This window comes from Salvia splendens, chromosome 16 (genome assembly GCF_004379255.2).
Source record: "Salvia splendens isolate huo1 chromosome 16, SspV2, whole genome shotgun sequence".
NCBI lineage: Eukaryota > Viridiplantae > Streptophyta > Magnoliopsida > Lamiales > Lamiaceae > Salvia > Salvia splendens.
In genome coordinates this window covers 19,251,945-19,275,669 of record NC_056047.1, presented here as the reverse complement: position 1 = coordinate 19,275,669, position 23,725 = coordinate 19,251,945, and the positions used below count along the sequence as shown (strand labels likewise).

General features: G+C 35.2%; 2 protein-coding genes across 2 annotated transcripts; one reads left to right on the top strand and one right to left on the bottom strand.

Annotated features, from left to right (window-relative positions):
• The first annotated feature begins 7,225 nt into the window (after window positions 1–7,225).
• Window positions 7,226–10,348, top strand: LOC121770312 (protein FAR1-RELATED SEQUENCE 5-like). The gene is made up of 3 exons (XM_042167062.1): window positions 7,226–7,250; window positions 8,686–9,028; window positions 9,547–10,348. Exons 1-3 carry the CDS (start codon window positions 7,226–7,228, stop codon window positions 10,346–10,348), a joined length of 1,170 nt encoding a protein of 389 aa, XP_042022996.1.
• A 10,269-nt stretch (window positions 10,349–20,617) lies between these two features.
• On the bottom strand, window positions 20,618–23,572 carry LOC121769734 (CDK5RAP1-like protein). The gene is made up of 3 exons (XM_042166478.1): window positions 23,167–23,572; window positions 21,592–22,646; window positions 20,618–21,408 (listed from the first exon to the last, which is right to left on the bottom strand). The coding sequence occupies exons 1-3, from the start codon at window positions 23,496–23,498 to the stop codon at window positions 20,900–20,902; spliced, it is 1,896 nt and encodes a 631-aa protein (XP_042022412.1). The 5' UTR covers window positions 23,499–23,572; the 3' UTR covers window positions 20,618–20,899.
• Between the last annotated feature and the right edge of the window lie 153 nt (window positions 23,573–23,725).

Genomic DNA, 23,725 nt, shown 5'->3' with positions numbered 1-23,725 from the left:
TTTTTTATTGTTCATCAATAAATAGACTCCCATTTTAGGTGCAACAATTTCTTCGGCCTTTCATCAATTTTGTCTCTCTCTAATCTATCCTAATCTAAAGTTCAAGTTTGACGAAAAGTCCTTAATGCCCTTTTTGGAGGAAAAATGAAAAGATGAGGTGTTTTCTATTCAAAAATAATTTTTTAAGACAAAAACAATTGGACATATAATAGCCCAATAAAATGCTAACTTCTTGAAGAAGTTTTAAAACACATTTAAATATTACACTACCATTAAATTTTTTTATAATTAAGTTATTAAATTTATATATTAATTAGACTTATATTTGAGTTAAATTAGAATTGTGTTAGAGAGTTTAGTTTGCCTTCCATTTATTTAGGTTAAAATTGAGATTTAATCATTTATTGCAATACTTTTTCTCCGAATTAATTCACAAGCTAAACGACAACACATATGTAATGCTTACAATTTCCATCCTATATTAACTCAATTAAAGTTTTTAGTTCTTATATTTTAATTCGCCTCTAATTAAACAATACTACTAAGTTTATAGATTAAACTAAGGAATAAGATGACATTATATATATTTAAAATTAAATCTAACTTATAAAGTTTGTATAACTTCTTAATATAAAGAGTAGTGTAAATTCTCACATTATTCAAAACAAACAAGATGCATAAAATATTATCGTTATTTTAAGTGATAGTAGTAATTTTCTTTTTATACGTATATGTGGCGGGAAGTAAGAAATTTATTCTTTCCAATATAAAAAATTCATTTAGTCTTTGGCAATGTATATCAAGTTATGCTATGGTCTGAAATTAAAAGAAAGAAATAAACAGTCAACTAAAATGTGATTATTGGATAATACAAATTTTCTAACTTGACTTCTCAAAGAAGTTTTAAATTTATATGATTTAAATTATTCATATATTTAATGTGGATATGTTTAATATTCCATATATTTTTTTAAATTAATTTTTTATAAATTAAGCTATTAAATTTATATATTAATTTGCCTTTTATTTGGATTAGTGACTTGCATAGCACTTTCAATAAACATCTTTACTCACACATATTTTCTTTATTTGTATATCTTATTCTAATTAATTCATAATCTTAGATCATTAGTCACACATCTTATTTTTGTCATTAATTTTATTATTTTGACTTCACTTAGATTATAAATTATAATTGCATAAATGTTTCATTCACTGGGGAGTAGTAAATTCTTCATTTTGAGTGAGACAAGATAAGTACATTTCTGTTTTTTTTTAATCTCCATATTGCTTTCAATTCTTATTTTCTATATATTTATTATATTTTATATTCATTATTTGAAACTCTTATGTCCCGTGCATAGCTCGGGTGTTAATACTAGTACATTCAATTCTACACAACTTCACGTATTGATATATTTTTTTTAATGTTATAAGAGTATCCACACTAGCAAGGACTTCCCCACGGACTAGTACTACGATTTCTCAAAACCACCTTCTGTCACCCCACTGCCACATCACTAGGACTTTCCACTGCACAATAGTGGACTAACACGAGGACATCCCAACAACAAAATTTCACATTTTTATACGAATTTCAATACGAAATTCAAAATTCGACACGAATACGAGAAAAATGCAATCATATTTTCATTATAAATTAAAAACATTAAAAAAAGTACAATTAAAAAAAACAATTACATCATAAATATCATTGTGCATTCTTCCGCGCCCACAACTCCTCAATTATATCCTGCTGGAGTCGAATATGGGCTTCTTGTTGGTGCTTGTCGGCACGGGCTTGGAGCCGCCCGGCGTCATCATGAGGTATCCCCATGCGTACATTGGCGGTGGCCATGTCGTGGCTTGGCCCGGCTGCATCTTCATTGGTCCAATTAGTTAGTTCTGGACCTTCTTATTCGACAATCATGTTGTGCACGATAATGCACGCGTACATGATATCAGCAATGCAGTCGTCATACCACAAACGGGTTGGACCCTTCACCGCCGCCCATCGAGCCTGGAGCACACCAAATGCCCGTTCCACATCCTTGCGCGCTATCTCCTGTCGGCTCGCAAAGTAGACCTTCTTATCTTCGAGCTGACATCTGATCGTAGCCCATATGATGCTGGTTGCCGTTGGCGACAAAACTGATGGCCGGACCAATGCCCTGGCACTGCTCGTTGAAAATAGGCGACGACTGGAGGACGTTGACGTCGTTGTTCCCTCTCGGTGCATCCTAAAACGCTGCCGGAAGAAGTTGTCCTCAAACCGCGGCTGCTCGCTGAAGTAGTCCTCAAACAACTGTTGGTGTGCAGCGGCGTGGTCCCGGGGTACTACAGCTCGATGCTGGATGAGGCGAGGTATCGCTGGCTACTGCTGCTGCGAGACCGCCCTCATCATGTGGTTTATCTCAGCGGACGTATACGCCCGTATCTGTTCGTGGATTTGCCGCGATGCTTCACTATCCCAGCCACCACCGCCCGCGCCACTACCAGTGCCACCTTCACCACTACCATCCGCATCATCACTACCACTACCACTAGTCATTTCAGGATGTCGAGAAATGTAGTTGAAGAAGAGAAACTCGTTAATACAAGTGATGCGAATGAAAAAGAACCGAAACGAACAGTATATATAAAGGTTTTTTAAAAAAAAAATCAAAAAACCTTCGTCCGTCGGGTGCCCGCAATAGCGGACGAGACAGCGGACGAGCTGACGGATGAGGAGTCGTCCGCCTAGCTCGTCCGCGAGCGTCTCGCTGGTCGCTCGTCCGTCGGCTCGTCCGCTATTGTGGATGCTCTAAACAATCTCTATTGAATCTAACCGACTAACCTAAAAAAACGGAAATTATTTTTTATAGAAATGGTGAGAATTAAAGTCATTTATAATATAGATCTCTTGTTATTTCTCCATCTTCTTCTCCAGTCTCATACTACTCACACTTTTCACTTTGACAGCATAAATTTGAACATGAGTAATTAGTGTAATTAAATTAGAATTTTAAGTGCAATAAGACAACACTTAATAAGGGACACACTAACTAACTATAATATCTTAATTAAATACCATAATTTTTTTTATTTAAAATAGAGATAGTGCAAATAGTTTGGGACAATCCGAAAATGAAATGTGCAAGTAGCATGAGACTGTGGGAGTATTAAGAAAAGTGGGTAGAAAAAAGGTTAGTGGAATAGAGGTCCACTTGGATATATTAGTTTTAAATAAAATGTGAGTGTAATGAGTTAGTGGAAGGTGAGACCTTATTACCATTTATGGTAAAAATGAAACGGAACTCCTATTTGTGGACGGGCTGAAACGGGACTCCTATTCACGGACGGAAGGAGTATATCATTATTCTTCATCATTCAAAACAACTTATATCATTATTCTTCTTCATTCAAAACAACTTAGTCCATATACATTCCTCTATCCCTTTAGTCATACATTTCATATTCGTTTGCAGTATTTATTAATTTACTTCAAATAATTGTAAAATTAAAATACAAAGAACAATATATAGCAACTTCATTAAAACACATTCAAAATTAGAAATCATATAAAATTGAAGATCCTAAAATAGAAAACTGCTTCATTATGTGGTTATGTTTTATAGAGTTTTAAACTTATAACAAAAAAATATTAAAAATCTACTCTCCACGCACCCCTGAAACCACCCCCAACCCCTTATTGGCGCTGCGCCGCCTCTACCTTTGGCCTCCCCCGCGATGCCTATTATCAGTGCTTGTTGAGCCACAGCAGGTAGCACGTGGCCTCTCGATGTCCGTTGCAAATATGAAACGTTTGCTTTATGCGGGGTAGCACGTGGCCTCTCGATGTCCGTTGGAAATATGAAACGTTTGCTTTAGGGCATCAGCAGTGGGGCGCCCTAGGCGCGTCACGTCATCAGTTTTATCCTCCTTCCTCCCCACCTGCAGTGGGGCGCCCTAAGGCGCGCCACATTATTATTTTATTGTTTTGTTTAATTAATTTAAATGTTTTCAAATAACAAGTAACGAGTAAATAAAAAACGTCTAAATAACAAATGGCGACGCATTAATAAAAAAAAGTTACACCATTCAACTTACAAAAAAAAACAACTAAGTCGGTGCAATTCCCAACTTCCGACGCAGCTCATCGATTAACGCCCGGAGATATTCGGCTTCGTCGGGGTCGGTACACTTCTTGAGGGCCTTGTGCGTCTGCAATAACGTCCTCGCCATCGACGTTGTTGCCAACGACTCAAACGCGGTGGCCGTCTGGTCGGGAGCGTTTCCGGGAACGGAGATGGGTTTGCAGCGGTCGAGGATGAGGTCGCGGCCGCCTTCCCCTTGGCCTTCGCAGCCTTGACGCCGGGCGGACGCCGGGAGGACATCGGTGTGCCGGAACTCCCTTCATCCACGTACGTCCGGTTGAGGACAACCGGGTGATTGCCGCTGCCGCTGCTCGTGTAATCACCAGCTTCGGTGGTCTTCGTCTTCTTCGGCGCACCAGTGTGCAGAATTCCACCTTGGAACTTCTGCTTGTCTCTCAAGAGCGCCCAGATGGCCTCGTGCTTGAAGTCGCCGTACATCGACCGGTACGACAACAACGCTTTAGCGCGCACGTCGCTCAAGCTCTCGCCGCTCCCCTGTGCCCGCGTGAACTTCTCGAACTCCGCCGCGTACAAGTTCACTTGCTTCTTCACTTGATCCCAGTACTTGCGGAGTTGCTCACGTTTGCGCTTGTACGCGGTCGGCGGCTTGGCCTCATTGTAGAGGCCGGCGATGCGCTCCCAGTACGCGCCATGCCTCTGGTTGTTCGTGAAAATCGGGTCTTCCGATATATCTACCCAACACCGGGCCAAAATGAGGGTTTCGTCGTCGCTGTAGTTCGTACGGCCGGGGGCGTACTCATCGCAATTTCCGGGAGGCGCCAACTTCTGCGCCCGCTGCCGGTTCCGCTTCTTTTTGGCTGGGGTGGAAGCGGTCGCGGAGAGTTCGGGATCGGCCGCTGCGGCGTCACGGCGGGAGGGAGCGCTTGGTCGGTTTGGAGACGGCTCCATATCAGACAACCCGTACGATTCCTAACTGAAATCAGGATCGTACTGGGTATCGGCGTCGAACGAACGATATTCGTCGGGTTTTGTACCCGGCCAACGTGCCTCTCCGCTAAACATAGGACTATTGGGACTTGAATCCATTTCGTAGTAATTATGTAAAAATGTAATAAGTTTCGAAAGTGAAATCGTGAAATGAAATTACAAATGAACTCTATTTATAAAAAAACGAAACTGCGTGCCATAGTCCGCGTCGATCGTCCGCGTAGCCCACAGTGGGCCGGACGATGGCGCGGACGATGGCCTAGCGTCCGCGGCCATCGTCCGCGTAGGCCGCAATGGGGCGGAAGATGGCGCGGACGATGGGCATCGTCCGCGCTATACTCCGCGCCCTTAGTATAGGGCGAGACGATCGTCCGCGGCCTATGTCAGCACCCGCAATGGGGCAGACGATGACGGGCGCGGACAATGCGCGCCATCGGGCTTGCCATTGTCCGCCCCATTGCGGATGGCCTTATGCGGGATTTTAGTACCGTTGTGTTTGTGAGTAAATGAATAAAGAATAAAGTAAGAGGAATGAAAAAGTAGAGATAATGATATTTTCATTTTGGGAAACATTTCATTTCTAATAGAACAATCCAAAAAATAATAAACGTTTCATTTTTAATTGGACGAATGAAGTATATATTTTATTTTCATGAAACCATCATACTAAACTAAAAAAATACTTCATCCGTCCCATTAGAGTATGCACTTTCTAATTTTTGAAACTTTTTTTTCTTTAATGAGGTGAGACCCATTATCTAGTAACAATAATTTAATTACTTTTTTTTTCTATCTCTCTTATTTTACCAATTATACGTTTAAACTTGTGCTCAACTAAAAATGCATACTCTTGTTGAACAGATGGAGCAATGTTTTGACATAATAACTCAATGCCATAATACACTTACCTTTTTTTACAGGGTATATTGTTAGGGATATAAATCATGCTAGCTAAGTGGGTTTCCAGCCAACCCTACTTGGATTACGGGCTAATCGAGTGTGGGTTAATCAGGCTATAACTTCATTGAGTTAAATATTCTCAATCCTAACCCAAAATGTTCTTGTATAGTAGTAGTATCTTAATAATTTTATATTTTTATAAATAATATATATTTTTATAAATAATATATATTTTTAATAATTTATATTTTTATAAATAATATATCGAAAATTCGGTATACCGGGGTATACCGGTATACCGATAGATTATTATTTTTATATATATATATATATATATTAAATATGTTATAATATATATATTACACTTATATATATATATATATTAAAAAAATTCTCTAAAATTTAAAAAAATGTATATTACATTTATATATATATTATATTAAATAAAATTTTAAAAAATGTAAATGTAATATATATATATATATATCTATCTTGATATAAGTGTAGAACCTAGAACTCTACATATTTTATTCATTGGATGAGGAAAAAATGACGGTCAAGATTAAAAATCATACATATTAGACTATGTTTTCACGACATTCCGGACTCAACATGTGAAAAAACTCACATGTTGATGGAAGAATGAATGAAACGAAGAAGAGTCCATGCATGCTTTATTTTTTCATTTATCTGCATTCACCCATTAATAATAGTTTTGGTTGTAATGGGAAGTTGTTGTGCAAATCAACACCATTGGATTAAAAGATCTAACGACCTCCGTTTGGCATTTGTTCTACGTTTAAGAATGGTTCTACGTTTAAGAATGGTTCTATCTTGATATATATATATATATATAGAGAGTTGTGATCATATGATAACCCCTAAATATCGTAATAATCCTATAACCAAATCTGAACCACACATTTTCTAATCTTGTGGTTGAGATTCAAATTTAGATTTACTTCATAAAAAAAAGGCGCGGGGGTAAATATGTCATTTCGCTCGTTTAAATTTCTGAATTTCGCTCCATTCTTTCTCTCTTTCTCAGTTCGATTCTTTCCTATTCTCCGCAATTTGGTTTTAGATTTCCATAATCTCCATATTTCCTTCCGATTATTTCCATAGAGATTTCCTTCCAATTATTTCAATAGACTCCAGATTTCCTTCCGATTTGGTTCATTATTCCATAATCTCCAGATTTTCATTGATTATCTGTTCAATAGCTGTCAGAATTTGCTTCGATGGAGAACGTAGCAAATAACGAAGGTAACAATCATTATCTATTATTTAGCTTATTGATTGTGTTCATATTTTATTTTATTGATTGTTTTGATTCATGTATTGAATTTGATTTTTGATGAATATTAGCCGTCGATTGGTTTATGTTTCTGATGTACTGAAATTCTTATTTAATTAAATTATGTATTGTCGTTTTTGTGTTAAGATGATAGTTTTGGCTTATAAATTTTAGGTTTGCATCATAAAATGATAGTTTTGCCGGATATAATGATATTCTGAGTTGATAGTTTTTAGTGTATAAAATGACATTTTTTTAATAAAATGATACTTTTACCTGATAAAATGATAATCTAAGCGGATAAAATGACAGTAAGCTTATAAAAATGATAGTTTAGCTGAAGAAATTGCATATAAGCTGATAAAATGATACTTTAACGTGACAAAATGACATCAAACTGATAAAATGATAGTTTTGCCGGATAGAATGATACTTTCAGCCGATAGAATGATAGTTTTGCTGGGTAGAATGATACTTTCAGCCGATAGAATTATAGGTATTTTTGGTGTATAAAATGACATTTTTGTTTAATAAAATGATACTTTTATCTGATAAAATGATAATCTAAGTGGATAAAATGACAGTAACCATATAAAAATGATAGTTTAGCTGAAGAAATTGCATATAAGCTGATAAAATGATACTTTAACGTGACAAAATGACATAAAACTGATAAAATGATAGTTTTGCTGGATAGAATGATACTTTCAGCCGATAGAATGATAGTTTTGTCGGGTAGAATGATACTTTCAGCCGATAGAATGATAGATATTTTTGGTGTATAAAATGACATTTTTGTTTAATAAAATGGTACTTTTACCTGATAAAATGATAATCTAAGCGGATAAAATGACAGTAACCTTATAAAAATGATAGTTTAGCTGAAGAAATTGCATATAAGCTGATAAAATGATACTTTAACGTGACAAAATGACATAAAACTGATAAAATGATAGTGTTGCCGGATAGAATGATACTTTCAGCCGATAGAATGATAGTTTTGCCGGGTAGAATGATACTTTCAGCCGATAGAATGATAGGTTTTTTTGGTGTATAAAATGACATTTTTGTTTAATAAAATGATACTTTTACCTGATAAAATGATAATCTAAGCGGATAAAATGACAATAAGCTTATAAAAATGATAGTTTAGCTGAAGAAATTGCATATAAGCTGATAAAATGATACTTTAACGTGACAAAATGACATAAAACTGATAAAATGATAGTTTCTGATGATAGATTTTCCTAATAAAATAATACTCTGAGTTGATAAAATGATACTTTTACTGATTTGTAGGTTTGTACATTCCTGTTTGTGATGATGCTTTGAAGCCAATGATTGGTATGATATTCAATACATTAGTAGAAGCATCTGGTTTCTATGAACACTATGCCCGTTCAGTTGGTTTTGGCATTCGTAAACTGGGCAACAAATCAGTTCATGGTATTATTAAGTGGCAGTATTTGGCTTGCAGCAAACAAGGCTCTAAGAGTTTTATACCTGGTTATGCATCCAAATCAACTGAAGTGTCTGTTAAGAGGCGTAGGTGTCGGTCGTTTAGGTGTGACTGTCTTGCTAAGCTCAACTGGAGATATTTTTCAGATGGTATTAGCAGCGGGTATGAGGTTTATCAGTTTGTTGAGTATCATAATCACTTAATGGTTGCGCATGAGCATAGGCATTTTATGACGGCCGATCGCAGTCTGGATCCTATCCATCGAAGTTTTATGGAGGATTGTGGCAGGTGTAATATTGGTCCCACTCAAACATTCAAACTTTTGAAGGAGATAATGGGTGGACCTGAAAATGTTGGATGTGATATTAGAAATGGTTATCGTGATATTATGTCCAATATTGATGGTTCAGATGCTCAAATGATTTTTGATTATATGCGTTCTCAAAAGGAATTATCCGATGCCTTCTATTATGAAATTGAGGTAGGATCTCATGGAAAGTTAACTAAACTAATCCGGGCTGATGCTATTTCAAGACGAAATTATCATATGTTTGGAGATGTAATTTCATTTGATTCAACATACAACACTAACATGTATATTACTTTTGTTGCTAAAAGACATAAAATGATACTTTTTGCTGATACAATGATACTTCTTGCTGATACAATGATACTTTTTGCTGATACAATTACATTTCAGTGGATACAATGATACTTTTTGCTGATAAAATGATAGTCATAGCTGATAAACTGATACTTTTCTGTATGCATGAAAATATAACTCAGTTTTATGTTATGTTTTGAAGGTATTGCATGATTTTTGCTCCATTCACTGGAAAAGATAACCACTCCAGAGCAGTTACATTTGGAGCTGGATTGTTATCAAGTGAAGGCAGAGACTCATATTCTTGGTTGTTTGGCTGTTTTGTTCGATGTATGGGGGTTGCACCCAAAATGATTATCACTGATCAAGATTGGGGGATGAAACTTGCTGTTCAACAAGTACTTTTACAAATAAGGCACCGATGGTGCATGTGGCATATTATGGTTAAGGTGTCAGATAAGTTGCCCAAATCCCTGCTTGGTAGTGAAGATTTCAAAAAAGAGTTTAATGCATGTGTTTGGTCTGATTTGTTAGAGCCTGATGAGTTTGATATAATATGGAATGATATTATGGAACGGTATGGATTAGAAGACGTCCACTGGTTTGGATCGATGTTTGAAGATAGAGAATTCTGGGTTCCTGCTTATTTTCGAGATTTTCCCATGGGGTCGCTTCCTAGGACTACATCGATGTCTGAATCAGAGAATAGTTTTTTTAAAAACTACACAAAGCCTCGTGCAAATCTTGTACAGTTCATGAATTTCTTTAACTGTGCTGTTGGAGATCAAAGGAATGCCAATTCACGATTGAACTACTTAGATTACTCAACTATTCCTGATTTGTCAACCCAATTGCCTATTGAGAAGCATGCATCTACAATCTACACTGATAATATTTTCAAACATGTACAACAGGAAATAAGTATGGTATGTGAGATTGTTTCGATAACTGTTGAGGATAACATCAAGATGCATAAGGTCAAGGACCAATATGGTAGAACATGAGATGTTAAGTATGATTGTAAGCAAGACACATTCGACTGTAGTTGTAAGAAGTTTTCCAGAATTGGTTTGTTATGCTGTCATATATTTTGTTTGTTGAAGAATAAGTCTGCTAATCTCATTCCTGAGAAATATTTTGGTCGAAGGTGGTTGAAGAGCTCTTTACTAAAGGCAGCACATGGTCTACCATCTGAGGAGATACAACCATTTGAACGTGTGCTCCATTTTTAACCTTATTTGTAAAAACTCTATTTTTTCAGTCAGAGAAATGATAGTATTTATTGTAATAATGTTATATTTTACCTTGCAGATTTGGATGAAAAGCAGGAAGTTAAGAAAAAGTTGTTCTCAACTTTTATCGATTAGTCCAAAAGTCTGAGGGAAGTATGGATCATCTGTCTTTGTTATGTGCTGGTCTTGATGATTTGGAAGAGCATATATTTGGACATTGTGCAATACCTTCAGTCATTGAAAAGAAAAAGATGGTTGAGGAATTTTATGGAATGGCAGTACCTGATGTAATTGATGTACATCCTCCAGACGTTGTTAGAACCAAAGGATCAGCTAGTGACAAAGTATCAAAGAGGGAGAGTGCAATAAGGAAAGCAAATAAGCCTCTACGACGGTGTGGTAAATGTCATGAGATGGGTCGTCATGATTCAAGAAATTGTGGTAGAGTCAATGAGAAGACAGATTGAAGCCATTTGATATAAAATGATACTTTCAGCCGATAAAATGATACTTTCAGCCAATAAAATGATAGATATTTTTGGTGTATAAATGATAGGTTTATTGTATAAAATGATAGTTTTGCCGGATAGAATGATACTCTGAGTTGATAAAATGATAAATGTTACGCGCAGCAGATAAAATGATAATTCTAACCTATAAAATGACAAAATTATACTTGCAGCCGATAAAATGATATTTCTTACTAATAGAATGATACTTTGAGTTGATAAAATGATACATTGGTCATAAAATGACACTTTAACCTGATAAAATGATAATATAAGCTGATAAAATGACAGCAACCTTATAAAAAGATATATAAGCTGAAAAAATGACATATAAGCTGATAAAATGACATAAAAATGATAGTTTTTCCGGATAGAATGAAACTCTGAGTTGATAAAATGATACTTTTAGCTTATAAATGTTAGGTTTACTGCATAAAATGATAGTTTTGCCGGATAGAATGATACTTTCAGCCGATAGAATGATAGTTTTGCCCGGTTGAATGATACTTTCAGCCGATAGAATGATAGGTATTTTTGGTGTATAAAATGACATTTTTGTTTAATAAAATGATACTTTTACCTGATAAAATGATAATCTAAGCGGATAAAATGACAGTAACCTTATAAAAATGATACTCTGAGTTGATAAAATGATACGTTTATTGCTTTGTAGGTTTGTATATTATGTATTGTGCAGATTATATTAGGTTTATTGCATAGAATGATAGTGTTGCCGGATAGAACGATACTATGAGTTGATAAAATGATACTTCACACACACCATACTGCATGAAATAATACAAAAGCACTCCAAATTAAATACATGGGCCGGATATGCTTCTCATTGAATAGCCCGTTAAGAAGGACGAAACCAAATGATACTTTTGGCTTATAAATGTTAGGTTTACTAGATAAAATGATAGTTTTGCTTGATAGAATGATACTCTGAGTTGATAAAATGATACTTTTGCCGATAGAATGATACTCTGAGTTGACAAAATGATAGTTTTGCCGGATAGAATGATACTCTGAGTTTATAAAATGATAAATGTTACTCGCAGCAGATAAAATGATATTTCTATCCTATAAAATGACAAAATGATACTTACAGACGATAAAATGATACTTTAACCTAATAAAATGATAATATAAGCGGATAAAATGACAGCAACCTTATAAAATGATATATAAGCTGAAGAAATGGTATTTTAGGTTTACTGCATAAAATGATAGTTTTGACGGATAGAATGATACTCTGAGTTTATAAAATGATAAATGTTACTTGCAGAAGATAAAATCATATTTCTAACCTATAAAATGATAAAATGATACTTGCAGCCGATAGAAATATATGAGGGCAAAATTGTCATTTTGTTTTCAAATTGGCGCGTCGATAGAAAACGTGAACTAGACGCTAAATTTGATTTCTCTGACACTCAAACCCTTCGAATCGCTTACAAACCCTCCGAATCGCTTCCAAACTCTCCGATCGCATTCAAACCGTAGTTTCTTCAGTTTCGAAGGTAAATCCATCCAAATTCTGTAATATGACGTCGGAAAACGCTCAAGCATCAACGAAGAAAGGTTGGATGAAGTTTTTTGCTTATTTTACTTTTGTTTTTGCTCGATTTTATCATTTTGCATGCGATTCTCCTTTTTTTTAGATTCTATAGTTTTTTAGTGTAGATTTAGAGTTACATATGACAGCATGATGAAATTACTTCGAATTTACTTCATACCTTGTTCTATATCCTAACTTAGCGGTTTTTACATTCTAAATCAGCGGTTTATTCGAAGAAGTTTATCAGTGTCTATAGCAAATGTGTGACTATAGCGGCAAAACTCATATTGATAAAGCGAATAGTTGAGATCCTTTAGTTTATCAGTATCTGAAGCCATATCCTAACCTCGTGACCTTATTAAAACGCTTTGGTTTAAAAAAATGTATGTAGCAGTAATGCAGATTCGAAGAAGTTTATATGAGTACTGATTTTGTGAGTAGTGTTTTGTTCTAACCTCTTGGCCTTAAGTGACAAGTTTTGCTCTCTCTCCTGTTTTGAAGTCATTGAAATTTAGGTGATAAAATGATAGTTTCAGAAGATAAAATTATATTTTCAGGTGATAAAATGATATTTTCAGGTGATAAAATGATATTTTCAGGTGATAAAATGATAGTTTAATGTGATAAAATCATAGTTTCAGGTGCTAAAATGATACTTTGACTTTATATAATGACATAAATCGTTTAACACGCTGAAATCTTTTGTGTATTAGGAAACAACATTCCTGATGCTATTGCTGATGATGATGTTACACTCTTAATGATGATTTCAGAAGGTAAAATGATAAATCTTTTGTGTATTAATGATAAATCTCTAAATTGAAAATGATAGTTTCAGGGGATAAAATTATAGTTGCACTTGATAAAATGATGGTTTCAGGGGATAAAATGATAGTTTCAGGTGATAAAATGATAGGTTCAATGATAAAATGATACTTTTCAAATGATAAAATGATAGTTTCTGGGAATAAAATGATAGTTTCTGTTGGTAAAATAATAAACTTACTAGTTGCACTTGATAAAATTATAGTTGCACTTCATAAAATGATGGCTTCAGGGGATAAAATGATAGTTTCAGTGGATAAAATGATACTTTTACTTTATATAATGACATAAATCGTTTAACACACAGAAATCTTTTGTGTATTAGGAACAAACATTCCTGATGCTGGTGCTGATCATGATGATAGACAAGTAGTGATGGTTTCAGAAGGTAAAATGATAAATCTTTTGTTTATTAATGATAAATCTCTACATTGAAAATGATAGTTTCAGAAGGTAAAATGATAGTTGCACTTGATAAAATGATAGTTTCAGGGGATAAAATTATTGTTTCCGGGGAAAAAATGACAGTTTCAGTGTGTAAAATTATAGGTTCAGTGATAAAATGATACTTTTTCATAAAATGATAAAATGATAGTTTCTTGGAATAAAATGATAGTTTCAGTAGGTAAAATGATAAACTTACTAGTTGCACTTGATAAAATGATAGTTTCAGGGGGTAAAATTATAGTTTCTGGGGATAAAATGATACTTTGACTTAATATAATGACATAAACCGTTTAACACACTGAAATCTTTTGTGTATTAGGTGATGCTGCTGCTGATGATGATAGAATATTGGCTGATGAAATAGAAAGTATAAAAAATAACAAGAAAAGAAAGAATGATGATGCAGGTAAGAAGAATGCAGCTGCAAAGAAGGGGAAGAAAATAGTTCTTGAAGATGATACAGCTATTGACTCACCGACCATGGCAGGAAGAAGGAATACTGGCTTCTTCGTTAACATGCTCGATTCTCTAAACAAGAATCAAAGAAGAGCTGTTAGAGAGATTGGGTTTGGCGCACTCCTACACTTCAAAATAAGAAGTTTCCCAAGATCATTGGCTTATTATCTGATTTACAACTTTAACCATAATAGTTGTTCAATTAAATTGAACAGCGGGGAATCACTATTTTTAGATGATGAAGATGTTCATATTACTCTTGGGTTCCCTATTGGACCTTTACTTATGAGTATGAACAAAATTCAGAAAAATATCAACATTAAAAGTGAAATTGCTAGATTCTGTAAAGGTGGAGAAAAAAATATGGTTCCAGATTATGTTGTAGGACAGATGATGAAAGACGAAGAAGGTGGTGACTGGTTCAAATTGAATTTTATGATTCTGGTTGAGTATGCCTTGATCAACACCCCTGCTGATGGAAATCTGAGCCCACAAGTTTTTGATTACATAGCTGATGTGGAGAAGATCAAAGAATACAATTAGTGTGGCTATGTCATATCCAAATTGCTTGAAACACAAAAGCGATGGAAAAATAACACAAGAAAGATATTTACCGGACCAGTCATCTTTGTAGTGGTAAGAATATATTTTTTTCCATTGTCTATGAATCTATTTACAGAAAAACTAATATTTAGTTTTTGTTAATGTAGGCCTGTTACGTCAACAGAATTGTGTTTCAAAAAAAATGGTGCCAAGATGCTATCCAACAGTTAAGGGTTGGACTGCCGAACTGCTGAAAGAAAGGCAAAGAGCAGAAATGAGTGCTTCAGAGTTTGGTCTCGGTCATAAGTATGACCGATATAAAAAACAACAACATGAAGAGAACGATGAAGATGATGAATCTGAATCTGAAGATGATGTACCTGAAGATGTACAATCAATGGAGATGAAAGATTAGGACAAAGAGGGGACAACCAGTGGAAGTCAACAAAAGACTTTCATAGATCAATGGAAGGAGGCTGTCAGGGAGTGTAAAGCCTCAATGTCGAAAATTCTTGATGTCCTTGAAGCAGCGCCGGTTGAAATTAGGAATTTTAATAGCTTTAAGATTATCTGTGACACAACAAGAAATGCAATGGGAATGAGAGAGGAAGGTATGCAGAGTGTCACAGAAAGTCAGAAATCAATGTCAAATGCTATGAGCTATGATGATATTGATGATCCTGAATTTATCGATATCATGATTGAACTTACTAAAGCTGCTGAGAGGACTTATATACTGAAAAATAGGGATGAGTTCCCTACATTCACTCTGATGCCCGAATATGACCAGACTCCTGATGAGAATCCAAATTTTAATCGGGAAAAGGATATAGAGAAGGAAAAACTTCCAGAGAAGGAAATGGTTAATAAAGCAGCTCAAGAAGAGAAGGAAAAAGTTCGAGAGAAAGAAGTTGAATTGTCTCTCAATGATGAATTAGAGGTAACTTTTAAAAATGATAGTTCAAGTACATAAAATGATTGTTTATATGGTTAAGATGATATAGGTTTGATGATGTTTTTTGGTTGCTCTGTTTTATTTGAAAAATAATACTTTTGCATCATAAAATGATAGTATAAGAGGATAAAATGATAGTTTGAAATGATAAAATGATACTTTTGCTTAAAATGATAGTTTCAGTGGGTAAAATGATAGGGTTCATTGATAAAATGATACTTTTGCATCATAAAATGATAGTTTCAAATGATAAAATGATACTTTTGCATGAAATGATAAAATGATAGTTTCTTTGGAATAAAATGATAGTTTCTGTGGGTAAAATGATAGGTTCAGTGATAAAATGAAATTTTTGTTTCATAATGATAGCTTTAGATTTTTGGCTGATAAAATGATAATATGAGTTCCATTGGGTAAAATAATATCCCTTATGTCAATAACAATTTATATTTTTGATTGAAAGGACGAAAGAGCATGTGCCATAATATCCACTGTCATGGAGGATATACATGGTGAAACCGGAGATGATGAAGTTTTAAAAGACAGAGAAGATGTTTTGAAAAAGGCCAAAGGGAAGAAGAAGGTTTCCCAAGAACCTGCAGTTGAAAAGGAGAAAGTGCCCAGAACAACAAAGAAAATTGTTGAAGCACTGTGCTCTCCCTACAATGTCAGGGCAGTAAATATAAAAGGAAAACTGAATAAAGAAGAGAAGGAAATTATGTACTGGTTGATGACACATGAAGAAAGCGAACTGTAAGTTTTGAATTACTTAATTATATTCTTATTAAATTCTTTTAACTAACATTAAATATGATTTTGAGATCAGTTATGAGATGGTTTATGAGAACGACATGATCAGCATGTTCAAGATTGATTTCCACACCTTTGCTCCACGTATGTACGTCAGTATCAACATCATAGATGCATGGGCTGTGTACCTCAACTACAATGAAAAATTCAAATCAAATGCATCTCCGAGCCGTCTTTTCATCAACACCACACCTATGGTACAGTAAACGGGTAAATAAGTAATAGCATTACATTAAAAGTTAAATTTATTTACAAAAATGTAAACATGACAGGTATACAATATTGCTGCGAGGAAACCTGATTGGACTCAAGCCGAGGCTCAGGAAAAATTCTGCACAGCGTTAAATGAATTTGTGTCAAAGATTGAAGATTTCAAATAGGAAAATTATGACATGGTAAGTCATAATGAGATATACATTACAGAACAACGTACCTATATTTTTGAAAATGACATTTATATATAATGTTTTGAAAATTAGATATTCTTTCCGATATGGGCGCACGGTCATTTTTATATCATGTGCTTCAATCTCAAAATTCAAATGTTGGATGTGATTGACAATGCTCTGGTTACTGAAGAGGTAATAAAGCAGAAATATGGAGGTGCACCAACTATTCTGGTATGTTTAGTTAAATGCATTCAATATCATTTAGTACCAAAACATAATATCATTTTTAATCAACCTCATGTATGATTTGTGTTATTTGAATAGAAAAATTTCTTCCGAATTTATCTTGGAAATGGTGTTAATCCAACAATGGAGAGTATTGTCAAAACGTCAAAAATCAGACACATGACTCTACCATGGCAAAACGATACAAATAAAGTTGACTGTGGAGTTTATGTGATGCGCCACATGGAGACTTACATGGGTGGTCCAGTTCGTAACTGGAATTCAGGTTTAGCGAAGAACGGGACAGAGGCTTTCATAAAACTTCATGCCAAATATACTGAAGCATTGTTGTTGGAGAAACTAACAAGAAGGCTTTTGAGACATTTTCAATGATACAACAGAAGTTTCAGAATGATAGGAAAAAAGGGGAAATCAATGTTGAAAAGATGATTAGAGAATTTGAACCCCGTAAAGATAGGTTGTAGTTGTAATAGTAACTTGTAAGACATTTTGTCACGTTAAAGTATCATTTTATCAGCTTATATGCCATTTCTTCAGCTTATATATCATTTTATAAGGTTACTGTCATTTTATCCGCTTAGAATATCATTTTATCAGGTTAAAGTGTCAGCTTATATAGTTTCAGGGGCTAAAATAATAGTTGCACTTGATAAAATGATGGTTTTAGGGGATAAAATATTATTTTCAGGGGATAAAATGATAGTTTCACAAGGTAAAATGATAGTTAGACTTGATAAAATTATAGTTGCACTTGATAAAATGATAATTTTGGCTAATAAATTTTAGGTTTACTGCTTAAAATGATAGTTTTGCTTCATAGAATGATATTCTGAATTGATAAAATGATACTTTTGCCGATAGAATGATACTCTGAGTAGCTAAAATGATACTTTTGCCTTATAAATGTTAGGTTTAATGCATAAACTGATAGTTTTGCCGCATAGAATGATACTCTGAGTTGATAGAATGATACTTTTGCCGATAAAATGATAGTCTGAGTTGATAAAATGATAGTTTTGCTTGATAGAATGATACTCTGAGTAGATAAAATGATACTTTTGGCGATAAAATGATACTCTGAGTTGATAAAATGATACTTTTACCGGATAGAATGATACTCTGAGCGGATAAAATGATACCCCTAAATATCGTAATAACCCTATAACCAAATCTGAACCACACATATTTTCTAATCTTGTGGTGAGATTCAAACTTAGATTAACTTCATAAAAAAAGCGCGGGAGTAAAACTGTCATTTCTCTCATTTAATTTCTGAATTTCGCCAAATATCACGTAAATGATAAAATGATAGGTTTATTGCATAGAATGATAGTTTTGCCGGATAGAATGATACTTTGAGTTGATAAAATGATACTTTTGACTGACTTATAAAATGATAAAATGATAGGTTTATTGAATGATAGTTTTGCCGGATAGAATGATACTCTGAGTTGATAAAATGATACTTTTGACTGACTAATAAAATGATAAAATGATATATGTTAGGTTTATTGCATAGAATGATAGTTTTTCCGGATAGAATGATACTCTGAGTTGATAAAATGATACTTTTAGCTTATAAATGTTAGGTTTAGTGCATAAAATGATAGTTTTGCCGGATAGAATGATACTTTCAGCCTATAGAATGATAGTTTTGCCGGGTAGAATGATACTTTCAGCCGATAGAATGATAGGTATTTTTGGTGTATAAAATGACATTTTTGTTTAATAAAATGATACTTTTACCTGATAAAATGATAATCTAAGCGGATAAAATGACAGTAACCTTATAAAAATGATACTCTGAGTTGATAAAATGATATGTTTGCTGCTTTGTGATAAAATGATAGGTTTATTTCATAGAATGATAGTTTTGCCGGATAGAATGATACTCTTAGTTGATAAAATGATACTTTTGACTGACTGATAAAATGATAAAATGAGATATGTTAGGTTTATTGCATAGAATGATAGTTTTACCGGATAGAATGCTACTCTGAGTTGATAAAATGATACTTTTGACTGACTGATAAAATGAGCGAAATTCAGAAATTAAATGAGCGAAATTTGGATACGTAAATTTTATTATGAGCGAAATGACATATTTACCCCCGCGCTTTTTTTATGAAGTAAATCTAAGTTTGAATCTAGACCACGTGATTTTACAAATGTGTGGTCCAGATTTAGTTATATGGTTATTACGGAAATTGGGGTTATCATTATAATGCACCCCTATATATATATATATATATATATATATATATATTACATTTATAAATATTTTGGATACAATAGGTTTTTTTCGGTATACCGTTACCATACCGCATACCGTTATTACGGTATGATAACGGTATCAAAATTATCATACCGAATTTCCGGTACGGTATCGGTATGGAATTTTGACATACCGTAATTTCCGGTACGGTATGCGGTATGGCACGGTCGGTACGGTATACCGTACCGACCTACACCTAATTATAGTTAGTGGATGCTTAGCCTAAGTCTACGGTAATATTAATATACTATAGATACTATTGTATTAACGGTAAAGTAAAGTCGATGCTGTTATCGGTAATGTCTCAGATTTGAGAATAAATAAACAGAGACGAAATAACAATATTAAACCTATTATATACCCTACATACCTCAGTATGATTCACTTCGCACAAAAAGAAATTGAATTTACCATTTTTTAAGAAACTCAAAATAATACTATGAGAAATTGAGAATTAAGGTTGTCACGTGTCACTTGAGAATTCAGAATATGCGTGTGTCATAATCATGGAACCCAAATCCCAAATTGGGTTAGAATTTTGGATCACCTTGTTATTAAAAGAAAAAACCCAAATTTAACTGATATCCCATAGTGCAAAGCATTATCAAATGGACCGATAATTTGAATTAAGATCCAAATACAAACTCACATTTCAATATGATATTTTCAATTTTATGGAATTATGGCCTCACACCAATTATAAACCTTCCGTGGTACGGAGTCAAATTCTAGAAAATGCATTTACTTCCCAAACGGCTACTCCTACATCTATATATAAACGCTGGTTTATCAAGAATACACAAGAAAAGCACTTCGAATTGTTGATTAATCGTCAGAGATGGCTTAGAACCAATAGTTCATTACCTACCCGTTTTGGGAATGTCCAGTGCCAAAGTCACTGAATGGGTAAGTCGCCAATCCCTGGACTATGTAACATACTTTATCCGCTGGGTGATGGCCGGGCATTTTACCAGAGGGTTCTAATTCGTGCAAAACCAAATAGTTAATCCACTATATAATACAGATTTCTCCAAACAAATATTGATTAAATTTCAGAATGAAAACAAGTTTAGCTGCCACCATTGATCACAGAGCATCACAGATCCTAAGTTTCAAACTTTTGTAGTATTACTACAAGTACTCATATAAAATGCCTAATTTAGTATCTATCTCACTATTTATCTACATAATTATAACATGACTGGCTTAAGATGCAACCTCAGCATTGAGAAACGTACAAGTAAATGATAGGCAAAATGCGTCAAATTAAGGAATACTGGTGCGAGGAAGGCTCATTGACAGCGATCCTAGGCTCCATTGAGGCAGGAAAGAGGTTCTCCACGCGTATCAGCATGAAACGAGCTCAACGTTGTGATGGCTTGTGCTTGCCCGTGAAGTGACGCCCTTGTAGATTTTAGTATGTGAACTTCCACGAAGTCACCAACTTTCGGGTTCCTTTTAGCATCATTATCACTTCTATCTGGAACTGGAAGAATGGCAAATGATACCCTGTGGCCTCTATCACTCTTCCCGATGAGCTCTGTGTCAGGGGCTCTCTTGTTGGGCCCTTCAACTAACACGAGCTGGACTGAGCCAATTTGGGCGTCAAAACACTGACCTGTGCTCTCCCGGAAAGCTGCGATAAGCTCTGTTAATCTCCTCTGCTTTACATCATCAGGAACATCGTCAGCATAGTTTCTGTGGGCGTGTGTTTTCTCCCTCATGCTGTAAGCAAACATGTATGCCATGTCGTAGCCAACAGCCGTAACGAGGCTTAAAGTATCCTCGTGATCCTCCTCTGTTTCCCCACAAAATCCTAGGAATGTGATCGAGATGAGTTAATAAAGAGTGGTTTAAATGTCTAATACAAGTCGACAAAATATTGCATTCCTACACAAGAACAAATCCACATAGCAGAGACTAGTAAAGTAATCTCTTTCAATTTCACCAATACAGCCTATGAATTGAGGAAAACGAACTAAATGGCAAAGAGACTTACCACATATGAAGTCACTGCTTATCCCAATATCAGGAATTATAGTGCGTATGTGTTTAACAAGATCCAAGTATGCTTCCCGGGTATACCCCCTGCGCATGCTTTCCAGTACTGTACTGCTTCCAGATTGTGCAGGCAAATGGATGCTTTTGCAGACATTGTATCTGTCTCGCATGACATACAATAGTTCATCAGGAAAATCTTTAGGGTGAGGGGAAGTGTATCTGAATCTCATATCTGGAAATTCAGTTGCAAGTGTGTTGAGCAGATCAGCAAAGCGTAAACCCATATTCTTCACTTTGCACCTGCTAGAAAAACCATCACTATACTTCCAGTTCCCACCGAATTCAACCTCTTCAACACCAGACGTATCATTGTAACTGTTCACATTTTGCCCAAGAAGAGTTACTTCTTTGACTCCTTCCTTCCAAAGTTCTGCCACCTCCCTAACGATGGATTCCACAGGACGTGATCTCTCCCGGCCCCTAGTGAAAGGAACTATGCAAAATGAACACATATTATTGCAACCCCTCATAACAGAGACAAATGCACTTATTGAATTCTTCGAGATACGCACTGGATTGATATCGGCATAAGTTTCTTCAAGCGAGAGAAGTGTGTTGATCCCTTTCTGGCCTGAATCCACTTCTTCTAACAGCCGTGGCAAGTCCCGATAAGCATCCGGCCCGCATACAACATCAACCATCTTATCTGAATCCAATATTTTATCCTTGAGCCTCTCGGCCATACATCCCAAGACAACAACTTTTGGAGGATGCAGGGACTGTGATCTTCCTGTAGCAACATTACTTTTCCACTGCCTCTTAAGAAACCAAAAGTAATTAAGTCTCTGCCACACCTTCTGTTCTGCATTGTCTCTTATCGCACACGTATTTATGAATATAATCTCTGCACTCTCAGGAACTTCAGCAACTTCACTATATCCAGCATTCTTCATGATAGACAGGACAATCTCCATATCATTGACATTCATCTGGCATCCATAAGTTTCATGGTATATACGTCCTTTCGGAAGAACATCAGACTCAGTGTTTGAGCTGAATAAATTAACACAATAAAACTAAGAACATAAGTTCCTGAATCGTATGATGCAACAAAAAACAGAACAGCTCTTAAAAATATCTTACAGAGTAAATCAAAAGGCAAATAGAAAAAAATTAATGAGTTATCTCTCCATATAGATAATACACTCAGTTCCATTTTTGTTCCTAACTTTGCCATGCTCTACCTTGTCTCTTCCTCTCTCATAATTTTCGTCATTTTACACATGTTATTTATGTCCATCGTTTCAGATTGACCTAATTTCATAAGCCGAACTTCACTGATAAAATAGTATTTTCTCCTCAATTCGGAACATCATTAGCATTTACCATATAAAATTTTCAACCGCATTTAACTTACTGGACTTCACTGATTAATCGTTTCAAATTGACCTAATTCCATAAGCTGAACTTCACTGGTAAAATAGCAGCGGTTTTTACCTAGAATATATTTTCCCCTTAATTCAGAACATCATTAGCATTTACCATGTCAGAATTTCAATCGCATTTAACTTACTGGAGCTGGGGATGGGAAACAGCAGAATCGGTGACCGTAGCAGTGGCTTTGGGCATGAATTGATGAAGACTTGGAATCTCAGAAAACCTACTGCCACCGGAAACCGGAGACAGCGAGAAGCTTCTGGAAATGGTGTGAGATAGAGCGGAGGCGGAGCTCCGGGCAGAGGCACGGCGGCGGGCGAAGAATGGAGTGTTGGAGATAGAGAGAGAACGAGATGTGTTGAGAGAGAAGAGTCGGAGGGTAAGAATTGAGCATTGTTTAGGAAGGTTGATGCAGTGGTGTTGATTCAGAACGGAAGAGAGAGAGTATAGAGAGGAAGAAGACGCCATTGAGAGAATGCAAATGCAGAATAGGATAGATAGGGGTTTGTTTGGAGATAAGATGTCTAAACGTAGATTTAAACGGCCCAATTCCTTTGCTATATTAATTTACTCACCACTGTCGATTTCTTTTCCTTTTCTTTTTTGGATTTTCACCGAAATAAATGAACTCTCTTTTCACCACAGGTGATTTATAAACACCGCCGTCCAACAATAATAGTCATATTAAAAAAATA